We start from the raw sequence: 18,667 nt of genomic DNA on the forward strand, positions 1-18,667 counted from the left end.
TTTTAGATTAGAGCTGGATTCTAGTTTAATAGTGTTTGACTGCGGCGAGAATTAAAATCAAAAATCACCAACCCGGTTGCAGTGAGTTAGAACACGATCGACGGTTTTGCTAGTTCTTACTCGACTAATCAATAGTGTTTGATGCAACAATGTTTGTTGTCGCTAGCCACTTGCCAATCTGCTGGGCGCATCATTTTTCGCCGTTACAGATAATAGTGGTTAATCTTGTACAGTAAGTTGTAAGTAATACTAGAAATCGTATATTGAAGGTTGTTAGCTTTCAGTTACTCATACTGCTTCCTCAAACACCAACCAAGCTCGTTTACCTTCCGGTTCAGGTGAGCCGAGACCTCGGGTTTTCGGACTCCACTGAAATCTCTATGAGCGCCATGGCATGGCAACGAGAGAGGTGCCATATTGTGCAAGTGCAAATGTCGTTCGGGTGTTCCATTCATCTACTTATACAGTATAAAACTTCTGTGTGCTTCACGGGCTGATTTTGTATTCCCGTTTGCAACACACAAACACTAGTTTCGCCTAGTTCAGTTTCAGTGTGACATGTATGCTCTGAGCATAAACACGCAGGCTCACCCCACCAAACGAACTGAATCCTTCCAAAACCTTGATCATTCAGGATGCAACTCCTGATATTCAGTGTTCATCCAGGTTTCAGAACACCCACCTGACAACGTCGTCGAAGAAGTTGTAGCATGTGGACTTGCGCTTGAACATAGCTGCTACTCCTGATACTATCTTCCTACTTAAAACAGAACATAACTCTGCTAGAGCCCTTACTTAAGCAGAACTTGAACACAAAGTAATACCGAGAGTTCCTACAGCCGACTGGAAATAACTGGACTAGGATCCTAGAGAGCTAAAGCAACAAAATTAAAACACGACGGAGTAACAAGTTCAGTCATGCATAAGCACCAGCTGACAACGTGATCACAAGTTGAGTCATGGATTCAAGAAAGAGCAGACACCGCTCTTGTGGTGGATCGGATGCCAACAAGAGGGCAGACAGACGCCGCGCCGCGCCTGATGGAGCACGTCTAGAGCTATTTCACATGACCAAGGCACTTGAGGGTCCATAACACACCTTCAGCACCTTGTTCCTCGGCAGCTCTCTTCTGGGGTTTGGGTTCACTGATGCACTCCACAACAGTGTCTGTGAACGTCTCCACAAGAACACTCACCTTGCATGTGAACCTGCAAAGTTAATAGAACATCAGATATGCCCATTTCTATTTTGAACTCTACCTACCATCTTAAGCAAATTACCAACCAGATGCATTTTCCACCGCCCAGAATAGAAAACACAAGACATCAGAGTTGTTATTCATTAGCATTGACGTGGTAGCTAGCCCGTGCTTATGAAACTACAGAAATTTTCTCAAAAGAACATGGACTTCTGGGCTACTTCTGAGTAGCCTTCAGTGTTTATCACCATTCCATTATTGCCGTTCCAGTGTTTATCAGCATTGGATTTACCAACTGCACGATCTTGTATAATTATTCAATTTTCAAACATTAGTGCATGACACATCAGAAATGCAGCTTGATTATCAGCTATGCATGCCATACGAGCTGGTAGTACAGCACAAAGTGTTCAAAGAACACTCAAGTGAGTACAGAATGGCCAGTAACTGTCACACCTTGCGGAGGAAGCCACTAGTGGCTTTGCCTATGATAATATGGATAATACTACATTTGAGGTAATATAATGCACAATGCGCCTATATCTGTTGAAAGTACATAAAAAACAAATTAAAGGTTCGCCGGTTAATAGGAAAGCTTACAGTTTTGTATGGCCATGTCCATGTTCTTCAAACTCATATGTTGGACTCTTCCAGCCAATTGCACTGCAGAGTTGAGCCAGTCTCAACCTTGCTTCTGGTTCTGCATTTGCACCGCCTATGAATTCAAATAAAACCAGCAATTATAAAACAACAGTTTAACTTCAAAAATAAGATTTATGCATATATTGCTAGAGTGATGCATCCCTTGTTCCTTGCCCAAGATTTTATTTGAAACACTGTATTCTTAGTTACTTCTTGAACCAAAATACTGAACATTCAGATAATTAACTTCTTAACTGTATGAAATATTTGAACTGTAATGATCCTTTCTACCCGAGTCATGTCTTCGGAATTTGGACATGAAATTTGCCCAAGGTATACATCATCACGAGAACGTACACCATGCAACAGGTAACTTGTGAAGAACCTGTTAATACTATACGTAAGATAAAGCACCATCGTTTTCTGACCAAAAGATAAAGCACCGCCCAGAAGGATATAAAGAACATGCTCGCATGCTATCTATATTACGTCAATGGTTTAAACTGGCAATTTTCTAGAGAAGGATTTCACAGTAAACTAAGAATCATTCTAACCAGTTATTGTGAATTTTGTAATCCTGGACAGACTGCAGAAGCCAGAGAAGTTAGTATCCGTGTAAGTTAGTTTCAGTGCTATGTCCACATTACCTTGTTTTCATGCCAGATCAATGTCACTTTCTTCTGATATATCTCACTTCTCCTAATAATTTAAGTTACCTGTTATAGTACAATAAATATCACTCCCTCTGTCCGTAAAAAGATCATGCTATTTCCACGCAAGAACAGTGTCAGGTCCCTGTTTCTCCGTGGCTTACCAAGACTGCCCCTTAATCGTCTCCATCCCATCGGCCTTTTCCTTAAATCTCATGTGGTAGTTATTCCAAATCTTGCGTGGTAGTTTGTGTGTTCCTAATCTGGCTAATGACTGATGTCAATTACTTCTATGAACGCATGATTAATTAGGGGCAGTTTTGGGGAAATAAGAAGGCCAGTTCTATCATTCATTAATCTACACGCCCAGAAAATTACGCCCTTTTTTTACGGTCAGAGGGAGTACATATACAGATGAGCAGGTTATAAGATCATCCAGTCTTTCATTATATAGGCAGCAATAAGTAATTCAAATTTTCCATTCAAGTACATTGATATCTAAATTTTGGCCAACATAACCACACTTAAGAGATATAACTCTTTGTCCATCTTATATGAAACCATAACATTTTATGTACAGGTTGTATTGATTATTCTGAAATCAATCAGATTTAACAGTGGCTAAAAGAATCATGAGAAGAATTAAAAAAGATAAGAATTTCAAATACCAAGAACATGCCCCTCACTGCAACCATTTGCTTCACCATTGCTCAGCACCACACAAGCAGACTCTTTTGGTGAAGGATCACCATGCCCTTTATTCTCACTCTCAATGGCGAGTTCAATTTCCTGCTGCAGTTGGGCAACACACCCTGTAGCTTTGGGCTTTTTGTGCGTGCATAACACCTCCTACAAGTAAAACTATTAGGACCATTCAAACAAAAAATTGATTTTTTTTGTGAATTACATAAAAAATTCTTCTAGCTGATGAAAGAAGAAAGAAACCCAAGATATCACCAATGTGCTCAAAAGGAAGATGGAAAAGAAATGAATGCAAGAGATGTTGTCATGTTTTACCTTTTCTTCCAACTCCTTCTCCGTTCTTGTATTGATCGGCATGATACTAGGCTCCTGGTACACAGGCGGCACCATAACCACTGAGCGGAAAGGAGTCACCTAACAAAAGTTACAAAAGTACTGGTAATTTGGTATATACTTCTATGAAAATGATTTCTTGAACATTGTACCGTAAACTGAGTAGAACAAGAGCATTTATCAACTGATAATTTTACCCAAAAAATCTCCACTATTATGGACATTAATTACTATAAACTAGAGCGAATCTGAAAGATTGCGATCCAATCGGGGATATCGCGATATGAAGCTTCGATCGAGAGCTACATGAGCGAGAGGAATCAGGGCTCCACCTGAGGGAGCGGCAGGGAATACCGGAATAGAGGACGGAGACCGGGATCGATTGGAATTGAGCACGAGCTGTGCGTGCGGTGGGAGGAGAGAAACTAAACCTAGGGCTATGCAACTCGTATTCCCATGGGGCCATAGTCCACTATATATACACATACATGTGAGGGAAATATGCAGAAAGCCCCTTATACAACGGGGAAAATAAAAAGACTATACATGGCTATAAATATAACTTTGGAGAATTAGGTAATGCACATTAACTAACAACTGGTCCAGATATATGGCTCCAGAAAGCATATACCACAAGTGAGCATGACGCTGTACAAAAGACAGGATCCATTGTATGGCACCTAAGCTAACCCTATGGAAATTTTGGCGAAGGTGGCATGTTATGTTGGGAAGGTTCTATGAGGATCTTTCACAAAATCAAACAGCGAAAATAGAAGCAAAATTTTAAGGTGTTAGAGTAAGCTCACAAAACATGCGAATGAAAAGGGGATGTCAAAATGGTAGAGCTGTGGACAACTAGTAGCACTGAAGAAAACAAAAAACTGCCCTAACATTAAATAGCAAAATGACAACTGCAGAAATACAGTTAAGCGTTTATGATCTGTATGGAACAAATCATTATAAGCTTTTTGTTGAACAAAGATGTAAAAGGTGGAGGTCGCCAATGTAAAAGTTTATCACACCATTCTTATGTGCTTGTAAATACATACCGTAAAAGTTTATCACACTACGAGTCGCCAATGTTACTTGCTTCAAGCAGGCTCTAGAATATATCCTAACTATGACAATCTGTCACGCAACTATTAGTCTGCAATCTTGAACACCCCTCCTAGTCTAAAGACCATCAATCATTCAGATCATTATTTCAAGTCAATCAAGGGCACTACACTTTTCCCCTAAGAAAAAGAAGACTGCTTATTCCAATCTGAGTCGCCAACACTAACGCTACACTGGAGCAGATACTGAACTATCAATTGTGGCACGTACAAGATCAGAAACTGTTGTGCAAACACAACACAGAAAGTGGATGATTGTTCCGAAGTCTCAAGTGAGCGCTTACCCGCAACGAAATGTAGGACCGCGCGATGCTCTCGGAGGCCGCAAGCGTGCGGGATGGGGGCGTCGGGTTGGGAACCGCGTTTGGGGCCGGGGCCAGTCACGGGGACGCCGGGCGCAGGGCACCGGATCGGAGCTCGCGCGAGTTGGAGAGGGAGAATATTTAGTTCTCTTTGGGGCTGCCGCCTAGATCTCGCTGGGGAGAGGATGGGTTGGGGCGGCCGGCCGGTGGCATTCATCCAAATCCGCCAGGGAGAGGGCCTCGGCCATGCGCCTCTAGGAGCACAGGAGGGGGAGGTTCGCGGCGGCGGCAGAGGAGAGGAGACGCCGGAGCTTGGGGTGGCCGCGGGAGCATGGGCTGGCCGCCATGGGAGGGTTTAAGGGGACGAGCGGCGAGGAAGAAGACAAGGGCAAAAAGAAAAAGATCGAATAATGGAAAGGCTAATTTTTTCTTTGAGGGAATGGGAAAAGGCAAAGCGCTCTGTCCCCCACAGGCCCGCAGCGAAAGATTCCGAGTTCTGGGCCAGTGGAACTGCGCAAACCTGGCCCAGCAATAACAGACCATGAGACTAGTGTTAACGCCGAGCGGCCCGTCACAGGAAGCAAAAAAAAGCGGGGTGGTGGGGGAGGAACTAGTTAACAAGCGCTCCTTCGCAAGCCTCGCAACAATCAGCGCCACTTGGCGCGCTCTCAGCCATTCGCCACGTGTCGCGCTCTGGATGCTTCCTTTAAATTTTATTTTTTATTTTTCCGCACGCGTTTTCGGCTTTTTAAACTTTTTTTTGTTTTTTTTTACGTTTGGTTTTTCCCGCTCTTTCTTAGCTTTTGGATAAAAAAAATTTAAAAAAATTTTACGTGAAAAAACGCGCTTTCTTTTTTCCTTTCGCGAAAGTCACGGTTTTTCTTCCGCGAAAGGCACGGTTGTGCTTTAGTGAGAGTCATGGTCGTGCCTTTCGGAAACGAAAAAAACACATTTGTGCTTCCGCGAGAGTCACGGTTTTGCTTCCGCGAGAGGCGCGGTTGTGCTTTCGCGAGAGTCACGGCCGTGCCTCTCGGAAAGGGAAAAAACAAAACGCGTTTTCTGTTTTTTTTTTCTTTCGTGAGAGTCACGGTTTTGCTTCCACGAGAGGCACGGTTGTGCTTTCGTGAAAGTCACGGCCGTGCCTCTAGGAAAGGGAAAAAATACGCGTTTTTTTTCTTTCGCGAGAGTCACGGTTTTGCTCTCGCAAGAGGCACGGTTGTGCTTTCGCGAGAGTCACGGCCGTGCCTTTCGGAAACGAAAAAAAAACGCGTTTTCTTTTTTTCTTTTTCCTTTCACGAGAGTCACGGTTTTGCTTTCACGAGAGGCACGGGCGTCCTCTTTTTGGAAAGGGAAAAATCATGCTTCTGGTTCGTTTTTTCGCCCGGTTTTTTCATAAAAAAAGTTCGTTAAAATCTATCAACATGGGATCTAATTTTGAAGATCCCGACGATAGGAATCCAATGATAAAAACGGTTTGAGATTTGGACACACGGTTTAAGAATTAAAACGTTTTGAATAAACGGATCTAAAAAAGGAAAAACTCCCAGGTTGCGACAAGTGGCGCGGTGCATGTGCGTCACTTAGAAAGTGGAGTGTTCTTTGCAACCAGTGCTCTTGATTAGTGATGTCCGGGTGGTGGCTGATTGGACGGACGGCAGGGAATGGCGACGGCGGCGGAGTTGGACTCCGGTGGCGGCTCGAAGAGGAGGCGGACGGGCGAGGGAGGGGAGCGAGCGCATCCAGGCGCGGGAGCGGCGGAGGAGGACCGTATTTCGTCGCTGCCGGAGGCGCTGCGGCTGCACATCCTCGGCCTCCTCCCGTTCAAATCCGCCGTTCGCACGGGCGCGATCTCCACCCGGTGGCGCGCGCTCTGGGCGCACCGCTGGCCGGAGCCCTCCTCGCTCGACCTCCGCCTCAAGACCCACGCGCCCCCGCCGCCGATCCTCGAATCCCTGGAGCGGCGCGGCCGGCGGCGCCTCGACCGGCTCTCCCTGACGTTCCAGATTGGCAAGGGGGACCTCGAGCCCGACGGCGTCCACCGGATTCTGGACTACGCCGCCGCCTGCTCCGTCGCCGACCTCCACGTGGACTTCGCCCACGGAGCCCTGGGCTTCATTTTCAAGCTCCGCCTCCCGCGGGCGACCCGCACCTCACGCGCCTCACCGTCGGCAGCATCCGCGTCGGCCTCTCCAAGCCCTTCTCCGCCCGCTGCCACACCTTCTCCGTCCTCGAGGTCATCTACCTCGAGGGCGTCACGCTCTCCGACCACACCGTCGGGAACCTGGTCGCCGCGTGCCCCCTCCTCCGCGCCCTCGACCTGCGCTACTGCGATGGCCTCGATTTCGTCAACGTCGAGGCCGCCGGGCCGCACCTGAGGAGCCTCACCGTCGCGGAGTGCGGAGGGGTGAGAGACATTTCTACCATGGAGGCGCCCAGCCTTCGCTCCTTCCGCTACAGCGGCTCCTACATCCGCGCCCTGACAATCCCTGCCGCCTGCGCGCTCGCCGACCTTTACCTATGCTTCGGCGGACCTGCCGGTCGCCTCCGGCCTCTCGGCACCCCACTCTGTTTCGATTTTGCTTGGCCTGCAGGGGTGCCAAGAAATTGGCTTCAGGCACCGTGCTTACCCTCTGCAGCAGTGCCCTGCGGGTTGGTTGCTTCCTGCATTTCATTCCATCGATTTTTATTGCAATACTTAGTTACTCATTGGTCATGGCCTTCTTTGCAGAGAGTGTCTGCCAAGGCTCGTGAGAGATCACTAACCAAAAGTGGTGCCGCGTCGTGCGAATTGCGGAATTTGAGAGAGCTGCAGCTGCTGATGTTTGCTATGTATAACAGCAGCGTGGATGACATTTGTGTTTTCATCGTGGCCTGCTGCCCCTCTCTATTAGAGAGGATGTTTGTGCAGGTGAAGATGACCTTGTTGCTAAACTGATTTCTCTTGCTGCTAAACAGATTGCACCATGACCATTAGGGATGCATTTATTTAATACACATAATTGTATGCTTTCTCTTGCTGTGCTTTACTTCTTCCTAATGCTTTCTATGCTCTGTCGCAGCTTCCAACAAATAGTCACTATTATAGAGCAGGCTCGGAACCATCAGAATCAGAGGAAGAGCTACTAGAGGAAAACAGGCCAGTGGAGGATCTGCGGGGAGAAGCGCCACCTGAGGAAGATGGGCCAGAGGGAGAGCTACCAGAAGAGGAAGATGAGCTTCAGGAGGAGCTACCAGAGGGAGAGCTATCAGAAGAGGAAGTTGAGCTTCAAGACGAGCTGCCAGAGGGAGAGCTATCGGAAGAGGAAGATGAGCTTCAAGACGAGCTGCCAGAGGGAGAGCTATCAGAAGAGGAAGATGAGCTTCAAGACGAGCTGCCAGAGGGAGAGGCGTCGGAGGAAAATCAATCAGAGGAAGACTGGTCAGATGAAGAGCTATCTGATGGAGGGCAATCAGAGGAAGACCCAGTAGAAGATTGCCTTGAGAACCTTAAGTTGCTCAAGATGACGAATTTCAAGGGGGGTGACAATGAGATGAGGCTACTAAGGTTTGTGTTGAGGAACTCTACTAGTCTCAACCAATTGCTGCTATTTACATCGAAGAGTGATCGACCAGAGTGGCTCCAGAAGGATCATCTGGATACGTCCGATATTCTCGAAACAAAAATATTGCCTCTCCAAAAAGCCCTACCAAATTGCCAGATAATTCTCGGTGAGTCTGATGGTGATGCAATTCAGGCATTTCATCGGGAGGCCTTTGTCAACGTCTAGTTAATTTTTCGGTAGCGTAGTCTTACAAAATAATTTGAAATGTCAAAGGCTAGCAACTGCTGGGCAAGATATGCATGGTTCGGTGTTTCTGTATCCCGTGAAGGATTATGGATAACTGGTGTAGCCTTATACTCTGCAGTCTGCACTCTGCACCTTAGCTATCTGAAATATCACTTTTTACTTCCATGTCTATTAATGTTATTGCCTTGCTGGTGTTTTCTACAAACAAACTGACTTGAGTACAACAACTGAACATGAAAGTCTTGCAAACACTCTAGAATGCTGAGACTTGTATGCGCTATATTTGTACTCTTCAATCTTCATGTAGCAGTAGTATACTGATATTATCGGTTTTTGTTACTTTTTTCCTTGTCAATTGCCATTGTCCCTTTATTTTTACTAATATTAATGGGTCGCTCCCTTTTAGGCTTGAAGATCAAATGATTATTGTGCTGAAGTCATAAGAAAACCTGATTAAGAACAGAAATCAACTTGAATTGGGCCCGGAAACTGTGAGTCCAAAATATTCTTTCTCAAATTTGACTTGTCAGCCACTTTGAATCTGGACAATGGTCCAGTTTTTGTCAATACTTTCCCCATCAATTTAGCTCAGCCTGGTCTGTGGCCACTAGTGCTATTTTCGATCGTGTGGTACAAGATAGGATAGTGGTAGCACTCACAGTCTGACTGAAGGATGACACAACTGAAAACCTATGGCTATTAGCTCAGTCGCAATGCAATCTTGACTGGAGGATGATACGATTGTGACTGACAAAGAAGAGTCGTGTGGAGTGTATCATGCATGATCCGCCCAGAAAATGACTCGAGGCTATGTATAACCCCATCCCCCACCCCCTGAACTTCAAGTGAACAGTAGTAACCAAACACATACCCAAGCACAGAAATAACAGAATGGCTGCGTCCGACGAGACGCCGATGGTGCAAGACCTGGCGTCGACCGGTTTCGAGGAGCCGCCGAGCCGGTACTTAGTGCACGAGCAAGACCGTCACGGTGACCTGCTGGCCGCCGGCGAAATGCCGGAGCCCATCCCTCTCATTGACCTTAGCCGGCTCATGGACGCCGATGAGGCCGACAAGCTCCGGGCTGCTCTACAGACATGGGGCTTCTTCCTGGTGAGCGAGCATCTGTGCATGCGTGCACCTTAATTACTACTCCCTCCGTTCACAAGTATAAGATGTTCTAACCTTTTTGTGAATTGGATACATATAGGCATGTTTATGTTTTAGTGTGGTTGTTCACTCATTTCAGGCCGAATGTAGTCCATATTGAAATATCCAGAACATCTTATATTTGTAACGAAGGGAGTACTAGCTTGTAAAGTTATTGAACTCTTACTGAAACTGTTTAACTTGTCCAGGCCACCAATCATGGGATCGAGGATTCTCTCATGGATGCAATGATGAGCGCGTCAAGGGAGTTCTTCCGTCAACCGTCCGAAGAGAAGCAGAAATGCAGCAACCTGGTGGACGGCAACGGCAAGCACTACCAGGTGGAAGGGTATGGCAGTGACAAAGTGGTTTCTGAGGATCATGGCCTGAACTGGAACGACCGGTTGCATCTGAGAGTGGAGCCAGAAGATGAGAGGAATTTCGCTAAGTGGCCCAGTCAACCGGAATCTTTCAGGTTACCTACTCCCTTGCCTTCAGTGATGTTTTTCACATTTTGAATACTGTATTAGTTTACTTGCAAAGGAAGGAAGAATGAGAATTTCAGAAAAGTATCAATGTAAACTGCACTCTGGGTAGTCAATGGTCTCGTAGCATTGCGCGTCTAACTCGCTAGTGGGCCCGTATTACCATATCATTTCCTATAATTAAGTAAGGCTGAAAGTTAAATATTTCGGATACAATTTTCCTTTGTGAATGTAGACTTTTGAGAACTTCTCTTAATGACGTAGTTTTCTCGATGTTGTTTTGTGAATTTATTGATGAATTACTTTCTTTATAAGATATTCAGAGTCTGGGGGTGATTACCTTCTTTCCAAAACGAAAAAAAAAAGATTTTCAGAGACAATTCGTAGAAACTGAATAAAGAAACTAAAATCTTTTATTTAACTACTAAACTATTCTAGAGTCTTTCTACAGGGATGTGCTACATGAGTACGCATCAAAAACCAAGAAACTAAGAGACCTTGTCTTGCGATCAATAGCCAAGCTCCTGGACATTGATGAGGATTACTTCGTTAACCAGATATCAAACAAGGCCTCCGGGTTTGCTAGATTGTACTACTACCCTCCATGTCCGAGACCTGACCTAGTTTTGGGCCTCAGGCCTCACTCTGATGGAAATCTCCTTACTATCCTTTTTGTCGACGACGATGTTGGTGGCTTACAAGTTCAGAGAGATGGGAAATGGTACAATGTTCCAGCCAAGCCTCACACACTGGTGATCAACTTGGGAGACTGCCTGGAGGTAGGCACCTACACATACAAGCTAGATACGCACCTCCTCTCTTGAATGGTCTATAATGATCAGTGTTATATCCTATTTCCTGAATCCTAATGTTTCATTGACTCGCATGTGAAATTTTGGCGCAGATAATGAATAACGGAATCTTTAGGAGCCCGGTTCACAGAGTGGTGACAAACACCGAGAAGGAGAGGCTTTCGCTGGCCATGTTCTATGCCGTGGATGAAGAAACAGTGCTGGAGCCAGCGCCCGGTTTGCTGGATGATAAGCGACCACCAAGATATAGGAAAATGCTGACCAAGGATTTCGTGGCTGGGCTCTTTGAACATTTCCGTCAAGGGAAGAGATTCATCGACACCCTGAAGATATAAGTTATGCGTGTTAGTTTATGGAGTTATAGCTGTGATTACCTATGAGGAATAAAGTTTTACCGATATGTAAAAGAGGAGCACCAGCGCCATGCCTCTTTCACCGAATTTTGAGCTGTAGTTTATCAGTTCGCTGCTGCATTTAAACTTTTACTCCCTCAGTTCTATTCCACCTGCGTCCCGTCCACTGCTGTCGATGTTCCACTGCTTGGCAAGATATGCAAGATTCGGCGTTCTGTATTCCGTGAAGGATTATGGATAACTAGTTTAATCTTATACTAAGTAGTATGCAGTCTGCACCTTTGTCTATATGAAATATCACTTTTTTACTTCACTCTCTATTAATGTCATTGCCTGGCTGGTGTTTCCTACTACAAACAAACTGACCTGAGTACAATAACTGAGCAGAAAAGTCTTGCAAACACTGTAGAATGCTGAGACTTGTACTCCCTCCGTCCCAAAATTCCTGTCTTAGATTTGTCTAGATATGGATGTATCTAATACTAAAACGTGACTTGATACATCCGTATCTAGATAAATCTAAGACAAGAATTTTGGGACGGAGGAAGTACTATGTGTTATCTTTGTGCTCTTCAATCTTCATGTAGCAGCATTATACAAATGCTTTAATCTGTTGGAACAGCAGCGTTGTTGCAGCATTACGTTTTTCCTTATTAACGGGTCACTCCCTTAAGGCTTGAAGATTAAATGATTATTGTGCTGAAGTCATGAGAAAACCTGATTATGAACGGAAATCAACTGGAATTGGGCCAGGAAACTGTCAGTCGCTTCGCAAAAATATTCTTTCTCAAATTTGACTTGTCAGCCACTTTGAATCTGGACAATGGTCCAGTTTTTGTCAATACTTTCCCCATCAATTCAGCTCAGCCTGGCCGGTGGCCACTGGTGCTATTGTCGATCATGTGATACAAGATAATAGGCTATCAGTAGTACTCACAGTCTGACTGGAGGATGACACAGCTGAGAATTTATGGGTATTAGCTCAGTCGCAATCTTGACCGGATGATGATACGATTGGACCGACAAAGAAGAGTCGCATCGAGTGCGTCATGCATGATGTCGCCCAGAAAATGATTGGGGGCACGTTTTTTTTTCTTTGAGGAGGATTAAAACAAATTTTGAAGAGGAAAATCGAGGCACACTCGAGGCTATACATACCGGGCCCCTGTATCTTCAACTTCAAGTGAGCAGTGGTGCCCAAACTCTTACCCAAGCACAGAAATGGCTGCGTCCGACGAGTCGCCGATGGTGCGGCCGACGGTGCAGGAGCTGACGGCGGCCGGCGTCGAGGAGCCGCCGCGGCAGTACGTGTTGCCGGAGCAAGACCGTCACGGCGACCTGCTGGCAGCCGACGAGTTTCCGGAGCCCACCCCCCTCATCGATCTTAGCCGGCTCACGGACGCCGACGAGGCCGAGAGGCTCCGGGCGGCTCTGCAGACCTGGGGCTTCTTCCTGGTGGGCGAGCGTCTGCATGGATCAACTAGTTTCTGAAGTTATTGAACTCCTGCTGAGACTGTTTGACTCATCCAGGCCACCAACCATGGGATCGAGGACTCTCTCATGGACGCCATGATGAGCGTGTCGAGGGAGTTCTTCCGGCAGCCGGCAGAGGAGAAGCAGAAATGCAGCAACCTGGTGGACGGCAACGGCAAGGACTACCAGGTGGAAGGGTATGGCAGTGACAAGGTGGTGTCCGAAGATCAGGTCCTCAACTGGAGCGACCGGTTGCATCTGAGAGTGGAGCCGGAAGGTGAGAGGAATTTCGCCAAGTGGCCCAGTCACCCGGAATCTTTCAGGTTACTTACTTCCCTACCTTGAGTGATGTTTTTCGCATTTTTAATACTGTATTAGCTTTAGTTGCAAAGGAGGATGCAGTGAAATTTCAGGAAATCTCAGTGCAAAGAATAGTACTCTGTGATCCAGTCAATGGTCTCGTAGCATTGCCTGTCTCTCTTGCTAGTGGACCCGTGTTATCATGCCATTTCCTATAATGAAGTTAGGATAAGTTTTTTTTGAATGACACAACTTTCCTTTGTGAATTTAAACTTCTGTAAACTTCTCTTAATGATGTAGTTCTTTTGTTGCTCGCGGTGTGGTTTTGTGAAATTTCTTGATTAAAAGATATCCAAATTCCAGGGGGTATTACCCTCTTAAAAAAGGGTATTCAAAGACAACTCATAGAAAGTTAGAAACTGAATAAAAGAACCAAAAGCTTTTATTTGACCAAGCTGGTCTAGAATCTTTCTACAGGGACGTGCTACAAGAGTACGCATCAAGAACCAAGAAAATAAGAGACCTCGTCTTGCGATCGATAGCCGAGCTCCTGGAGATTGACGAGGACTACTTCGTCAACCAGATATCAAACAAGGCTTCCGGGTTTGCTAGATTCAACTACTACCCTCCATGCCCAAGGCCTGACCTAGTTTTGGGCCTCAGGCCTCACTCCGACGGTGGTCTCCTTACCATCCTTTTCAACGATGACAACGTCGGTGGCTTGCAAATTCAAAGAGATGGGAGATGGTACAATGTTCCGACCAAGCCTCACACATTGTTGATTAACCTAGCAGACTGCCTAGAAGTAAGCATTTGGGAATACAAGCTACATACACACTTACTCTCTTGATTAATATACAATGGTCAGTGTTATATCCTATCTCCTAAACCCTAATTCGTTGACTTGTATGTACAACTTTGGCGCAGATAATGAACAATGGAATCTTTAGGAGCCCATTTCATAGAGTGGTGACGAACGTCGAGAAGGATAGGCTTTCCCTGGCTGTGTTTTACGCCGTGGATGCGGAAACGATGTTGGAGCCAGCGCCCGGTTTGCTGGATGACAAGCGACCATCAAGGTATAGGAAAATGTTGGCCAAGGATTTCGTGGCTGGGCTCTTTGAACATTTCCGTCAAGGGAAGAGATTCATCGACACCCTGAAAATATAGGTTCATCGTTTATTATGGAGTTGTAGCAGTGATTGCCTATGAAGAATAAAGAGATGGTTTTATCTGTTGTGTGAGTGGGGGTTTTGTCTACCTTCGCCTTTCTTATAAGCGACTCAGTTCAGTTAACCCATGTAGTGCACTCCGTAATGTCAAATAAAAATGGTGCACTCGCATATTCGGGAAATTAGTCTCCAAAAGAAGACCATGGCTACCTAAAATTGTGTCCAAGAACTAACTACCGAACGAACAAAACACATGCGAACAATGATCAAAGCATTGAGTGACAAAAAAATATATAAAATGATAGATGTATGGAATTCTTGTAGTCAACAACCTTCTGCAGCTCCTTATCATCTCACCATGGCCAGCGGTCTTTTAAGTCGGTGGCCTCTATTCTCATTTCTCATTGTCTCACGCATAAACATTTGTGGATGAGAAAAATTGAGTCAACGTCTCCTACTCGCAAGTTGTGTGGAGAAGATGACCAATAATTTCATCTTTCTTCCCCTCATCTAAGAAGATGTGGGAGCGGATAGTTTTTCCGGGGCTAGCCGTCTCTGATGATACAACTTTTTCCATCACGACTGTGGTGGGAAACTTCTCAACAACACTGCGGGTTTTATTTTTCTCCGTCATAGTGGCACGCTTCTCAACGATAACCAATGTTTCCTTCTTCTTCTCTCAGATCGCATGGATTGTGGGAGGCATCTGCGCAGTCAAAGTCGCCTTCATATAAAAAACATCGCCAGCAGCCTCCAACTGTCTGGAGTAGCTTGATGTAGGAGGGGGGCTACAGAATGTCAAAGAGGAAGTATCAAGATATTGTGAGTATGTTGTAAACCATACATATTGAGATGTCCATATAAGGACACATACAGTTTGGACTGAGGAATGACTTTGGCGCGAGGTACATTGCCTTTCCTTGGTGAGGCCTTCGTGGTAGAAACCTTCGCCCGAGCTCTTGGTTTGGGTGGAACGGAGTTAGCACGAGCTTTCTTCGCACTAGAACTGGCGAGATTGGGGTTTGCTGGGTCACCCCTTGCCTTCCGCCTCTGCTCTGCAGGCACGTTTGATGGGGGCAATGTTGGGAATCGTAGCATAATTTTAAAATTTTCCTACGCTCACCAAGATGCATCTATGGAGTTTACTAGCAACGAGGGGAAAGGAGTGCATCTACATACCCTTGTAGATCGCGAGCGGAAGCGTTCCAATGAACGTGGATGACGGAGTCGTACTTGCCGTGATCCAAATCACCGATGACCGAGTGCCGAACGGACGGCACCTCCGCGTTCAACACACGTACGGTGCAGTGACGTCTCCTCCTTCTTGATCCAGCAAGGGGGAAGGAGAGGTTGATGGAGATCCAGCAGCACGACGGCGTGGTGGTGGATGTAGCGGGTCTCGGCAGGGCTTCGTCGAGCTTCTGCGAGACGGAGAGGTGTAGCAGGGGGAGAGGGAGGCGCCCAAGGCTGTAAGTTGCTGCCCTCCCTCCCCCCTCCTTTATATAGGCCCCCTGGGAGGAGGGGGGCGCCCCCTAGATCCCATCTAGGGTGGGGGGCGGCGGCCAAAGGGGGGAAGGGGTGCCTTGCCCCCCAAGGCAAGTGGGAAGCCCCCCCCCCACCCTAGGGTTCCCAACCCTAGGCGCATGGGGAAAGGCCCATGGGGGGGCGCCCAGCCCACTAGGGGCTGGTTCCCTTCCCACTTCAGCCCATGGGGCCCTCCGGGATAGGTGGCCCCACCCGGTGGACCCCCGGGACCCTTCCGGTGGTCCCGGTACAATACCGGTAACCCCCGAAACTTTCCCGGTGGCCGAAACTTGACTTCCTATATATAATTCTTCACCTCCGGACCATTCCGGAACCTCTCGTGACGTCCGGGTCTCATCCGGGACTCCGAACAACTTTCGGGTTTCCGCATACACATATCTCTACAACCCTAGCGTCACCGAACCTTAAGTGTGTAGACCCTACGGGTTCGGGAGACATGCAGACATGACCGAGACGCCTCTCCGGTCAATAACCAACAGCGGGATCTGGATACCCATGTTGGCTCCCACATGTTCCACGATGATCTCATCGGATGAACCACGGTGTCGAGGATTCAATCAATCCCGTATGCAATTCCCTTTGTCAATCGGTATGTTACTTGCCCGAGATTCGATCGTCGGTATCCCAATACCTTGTTCAATCTCGTTACCGGCAAGTCTCTTTACTCGTACCGCAATGCATGATCCCGTGACTAACGCCTTAGTCACATTGAGCTCATTATGATGATGCATTACCGAGTGGGCCCAGAGATACCTCTCCGTCACACGGAGTGACAAATCCCAGTCTCGATCCGTGCCAACCCAACAGACTCTTTCGGAGATACCTGTAGTGCACCTTTATAGTCACCCAGTTACGTTGTGACGTTTGGCACACCCAAAGCACTCCTACGGTATCCGGGAGTTGCACGATCTCATGGTCTAAGGAAAAGATACTTGACATTGGAAAAGCTCTAGCAAACGAAACTACACGATCTTTTATGCTATGCTTAGGATTGGGTCTTGTCCATCACATCATTCTCCTAATGATGTGATCCCGTTATCAATGACATCCAATGTCCATAGTCAGGAAACCATGACTATCTGTTGATCAACGAGCTAGTCAACTAGAGGCTTACTAGGGACACGTTGTGGTCTATGTATTCACACATGTATTACGATTTCCGGACAATACAATTATAGCATGAACAATAGACAATTATCATGAACAAAGAAATATAATAATAACCATTTATTATTGCCTCTAGGGCATATTTCCAACAGTCTCCCACTTGCACTAGAGTCAATAATCTAGTTACATTGTGATGAATCAAACACCCATTGCGTCCTGGTGTTGATCATGTTTTGCCCTAGGGAGAGGTTTAGTCAACGGATCTGCTACATTCAGATCCGTATGTACTTTACAAATATCTATGTCTCCATTTTGAACACTTTCACGAATGGAGTTGAAGCGACGCTTGATATGCCTGGTCTTCCTGTGAAACCTGGGCTCCTTCGCAAGTGCAATAGCTCCAGTGTTGTCACAGAAGAGAGTCATCGGGCCCGACGCACTGGGAATCACCCCTAGGTCGGTAATGAACTCCTTCATCCAGACTGCTTCCTGCGCTGCCTCCGAGGCTGCCATGTACTCCGCTTCACATGTAGATCCCGCCACGACGCTTTGCTTGCAACTGCACCAGCTTACTGCTCCTCCATTCAAAATATACACGTATCCGGTCTGTGACTTCGAGTCATCCAGATCTGTGTCGAAGCTAGCGTCGACGTAACCCTTTACGACGAGCTCTTCGTCACCTCCATAAACGAGAAACATATCCTTAGTCCTTTTCAGGTACTTCAGGATATTCTTGACCGCTGTCCAGTGTTCCATGCCGGGATTACTTTGGTACCTTTCTACCAAACTTACAGCAAGGTTTACATCAGGTCTGGTACACAGCATGGCATACATAATAGACCCTATGGCCGAGGCATAGGGGATGACACTCATCTTTTCTATATCTTCTGCCGTGGTCGGGCATTGAGCCGTGCTCAATTGCACACCTTGCAATACAGGCAAGAACCCCTTCTTGGACTGATCCATATTGAACTTCTTCAATATCTTGTCAAGGTATGTACTCTGTGAAAGACCAATGAGGCGTCTTGATCTATCTCTATAGATCTTGATGCCTAATATATAAGCAGCTTCTCCAAGGTCCTTCATTGAAAAACACTTATTCAAATAGGCCTTTATACTTTCCAAGAATTCTATATCATTTCCCATCAATAATATGTCATCCACATATAATAAGAGAAATGCTACAGAGCTCCCACTCACTTTCTTGTAAACACAGGCTTCTCCATAAGTCTGTGTAAACCCAAACGCTTTGATCATCTCATCAAAGCGAATGTTCCAACTCCGAGATGCTTGCACCAGCCCATAGATTGAGCGCTGGAGCTTGCATACTTTGTTAGCATTCTTAGGATCGACAAAACCTTCCGGCTGCATCATATACAACTCTTCCTTAAGGAAGCCATTAAGGAATGCCGTTTTGACGTCCATCTGCCATATCTCATAATCATAGTATGCGGCAATTGCTAACATGATTCGGACGGACTTCAGCTTCGCTACGGGTGAGAAAGTCTCATCGTAGTCAACCCCTTGAACTTGTCGATAA

General features: G+C 46.3%; 3 protein-coding genes and 1 pseudogene across 4 annotated transcripts; 3 read left to right on the top strand and 1 right to left on the bottom strand.

Moving 5' to 3' along the window:
• Positions 1-774: 774 nt before the first annotated feature.
• On the bottom strand, positions 775-5,352 carry LOC109731878 (endoribonuclease Dicer homolog 4). Of its 2 annotated transcripts, none has more exons than XM_020291056.4 (5): positions 4,926-5,352; positions 3,509-3,607; positions 3,160-3,340; positions 1,800-1,914; positions 775-1,209 (listed from the first exon to the last, which is right to left on the bottom strand). In XM_020291056.4, the coding sequence occupies exons 2-5, from the start codon at positions 3,581-3,583 to the stop codon at positions 1,059-1,061; spliced, it is 522 nt and encodes a 173-aa protein (XP_020146645.1). In that variant the 5' UTR covers positions 3,584-3,607; positions 4,926-5,352; the 3' UTR covers positions 775-1,058. The 2 variants fall into 2 exon arrangements, with proteins under 2 accessions (XP_020146645.1, XP_040246351.1); XM_040390417.3 differs by lacking the exon at positions 4,926-5,352 and adding an exon at positions 3,859-3,962.
• Positions 5,353-6,532: 1,180 nt separating this feature from the next.
• Positions 6,533-8,896, top strand: LOC120961902 (uncharacterized; annotated as a pseudogene).
• Positions 8,897-9,137: 241 nt separating this feature from the next.
• Positions 9,138-11,840, top strand: LOC109731877 (protein SRG1). Its single transcript, XM_020291055.3, has 4 exons — positions 9,138-9,844; positions 10,090-10,355; positions 10,817-11,144; positions 11,270-11,840. The coding sequence occupies exons 1-4, from the start codon at positions 9,623-9,625 to the stop codon at positions 11,510-11,512; spliced, it is 1,059 nt and encodes a 352-aa protein (XP_020146644.1). The 5' UTR covers positions 9,138-9,622; the 3' UTR covers positions 11,513-11,840.
• Positions 11,841-12,656: 816 nt separating this feature from the next.
• LOC109731879 (protein SRG1) lies at positions 12,657-14,657 on the top strand. The gene is made up of 4 exons (XM_040390418.3): positions 12,657-12,985; positions 13,061-13,326; positions 13,781-14,108; positions 14,231-14,657. The coding sequence occupies exons 1-4, from the start codon at positions 12,752-12,754 to the stop codon at positions 14,471-14,473; spliced, it is 1,071 nt and encodes a 356-aa protein (XP_040246352.1). The 5' UTR covers positions 12,657-12,751; the 3' UTR covers positions 14,474-14,657.
• The last annotated feature ends 4,010 nt before the right edge of the window (positions 14,658-18,667 follow it).

This window comes from Aegilops tauschii, chromosome 5 (genome assembly GCF_002575655.3).
Source record: "Aegilops tauschii subsp. strangulata cultivar AL8/78 chromosome 5, Aet v6.0, whole genome shotgun sequence".
In the NCBI taxonomy this organism is placed as follows: Eukaryota; Viridiplantae; Streptophyta; class Magnoliopsida; order Poales; family Poaceae; genus Aegilops; species Aegilops tauschii.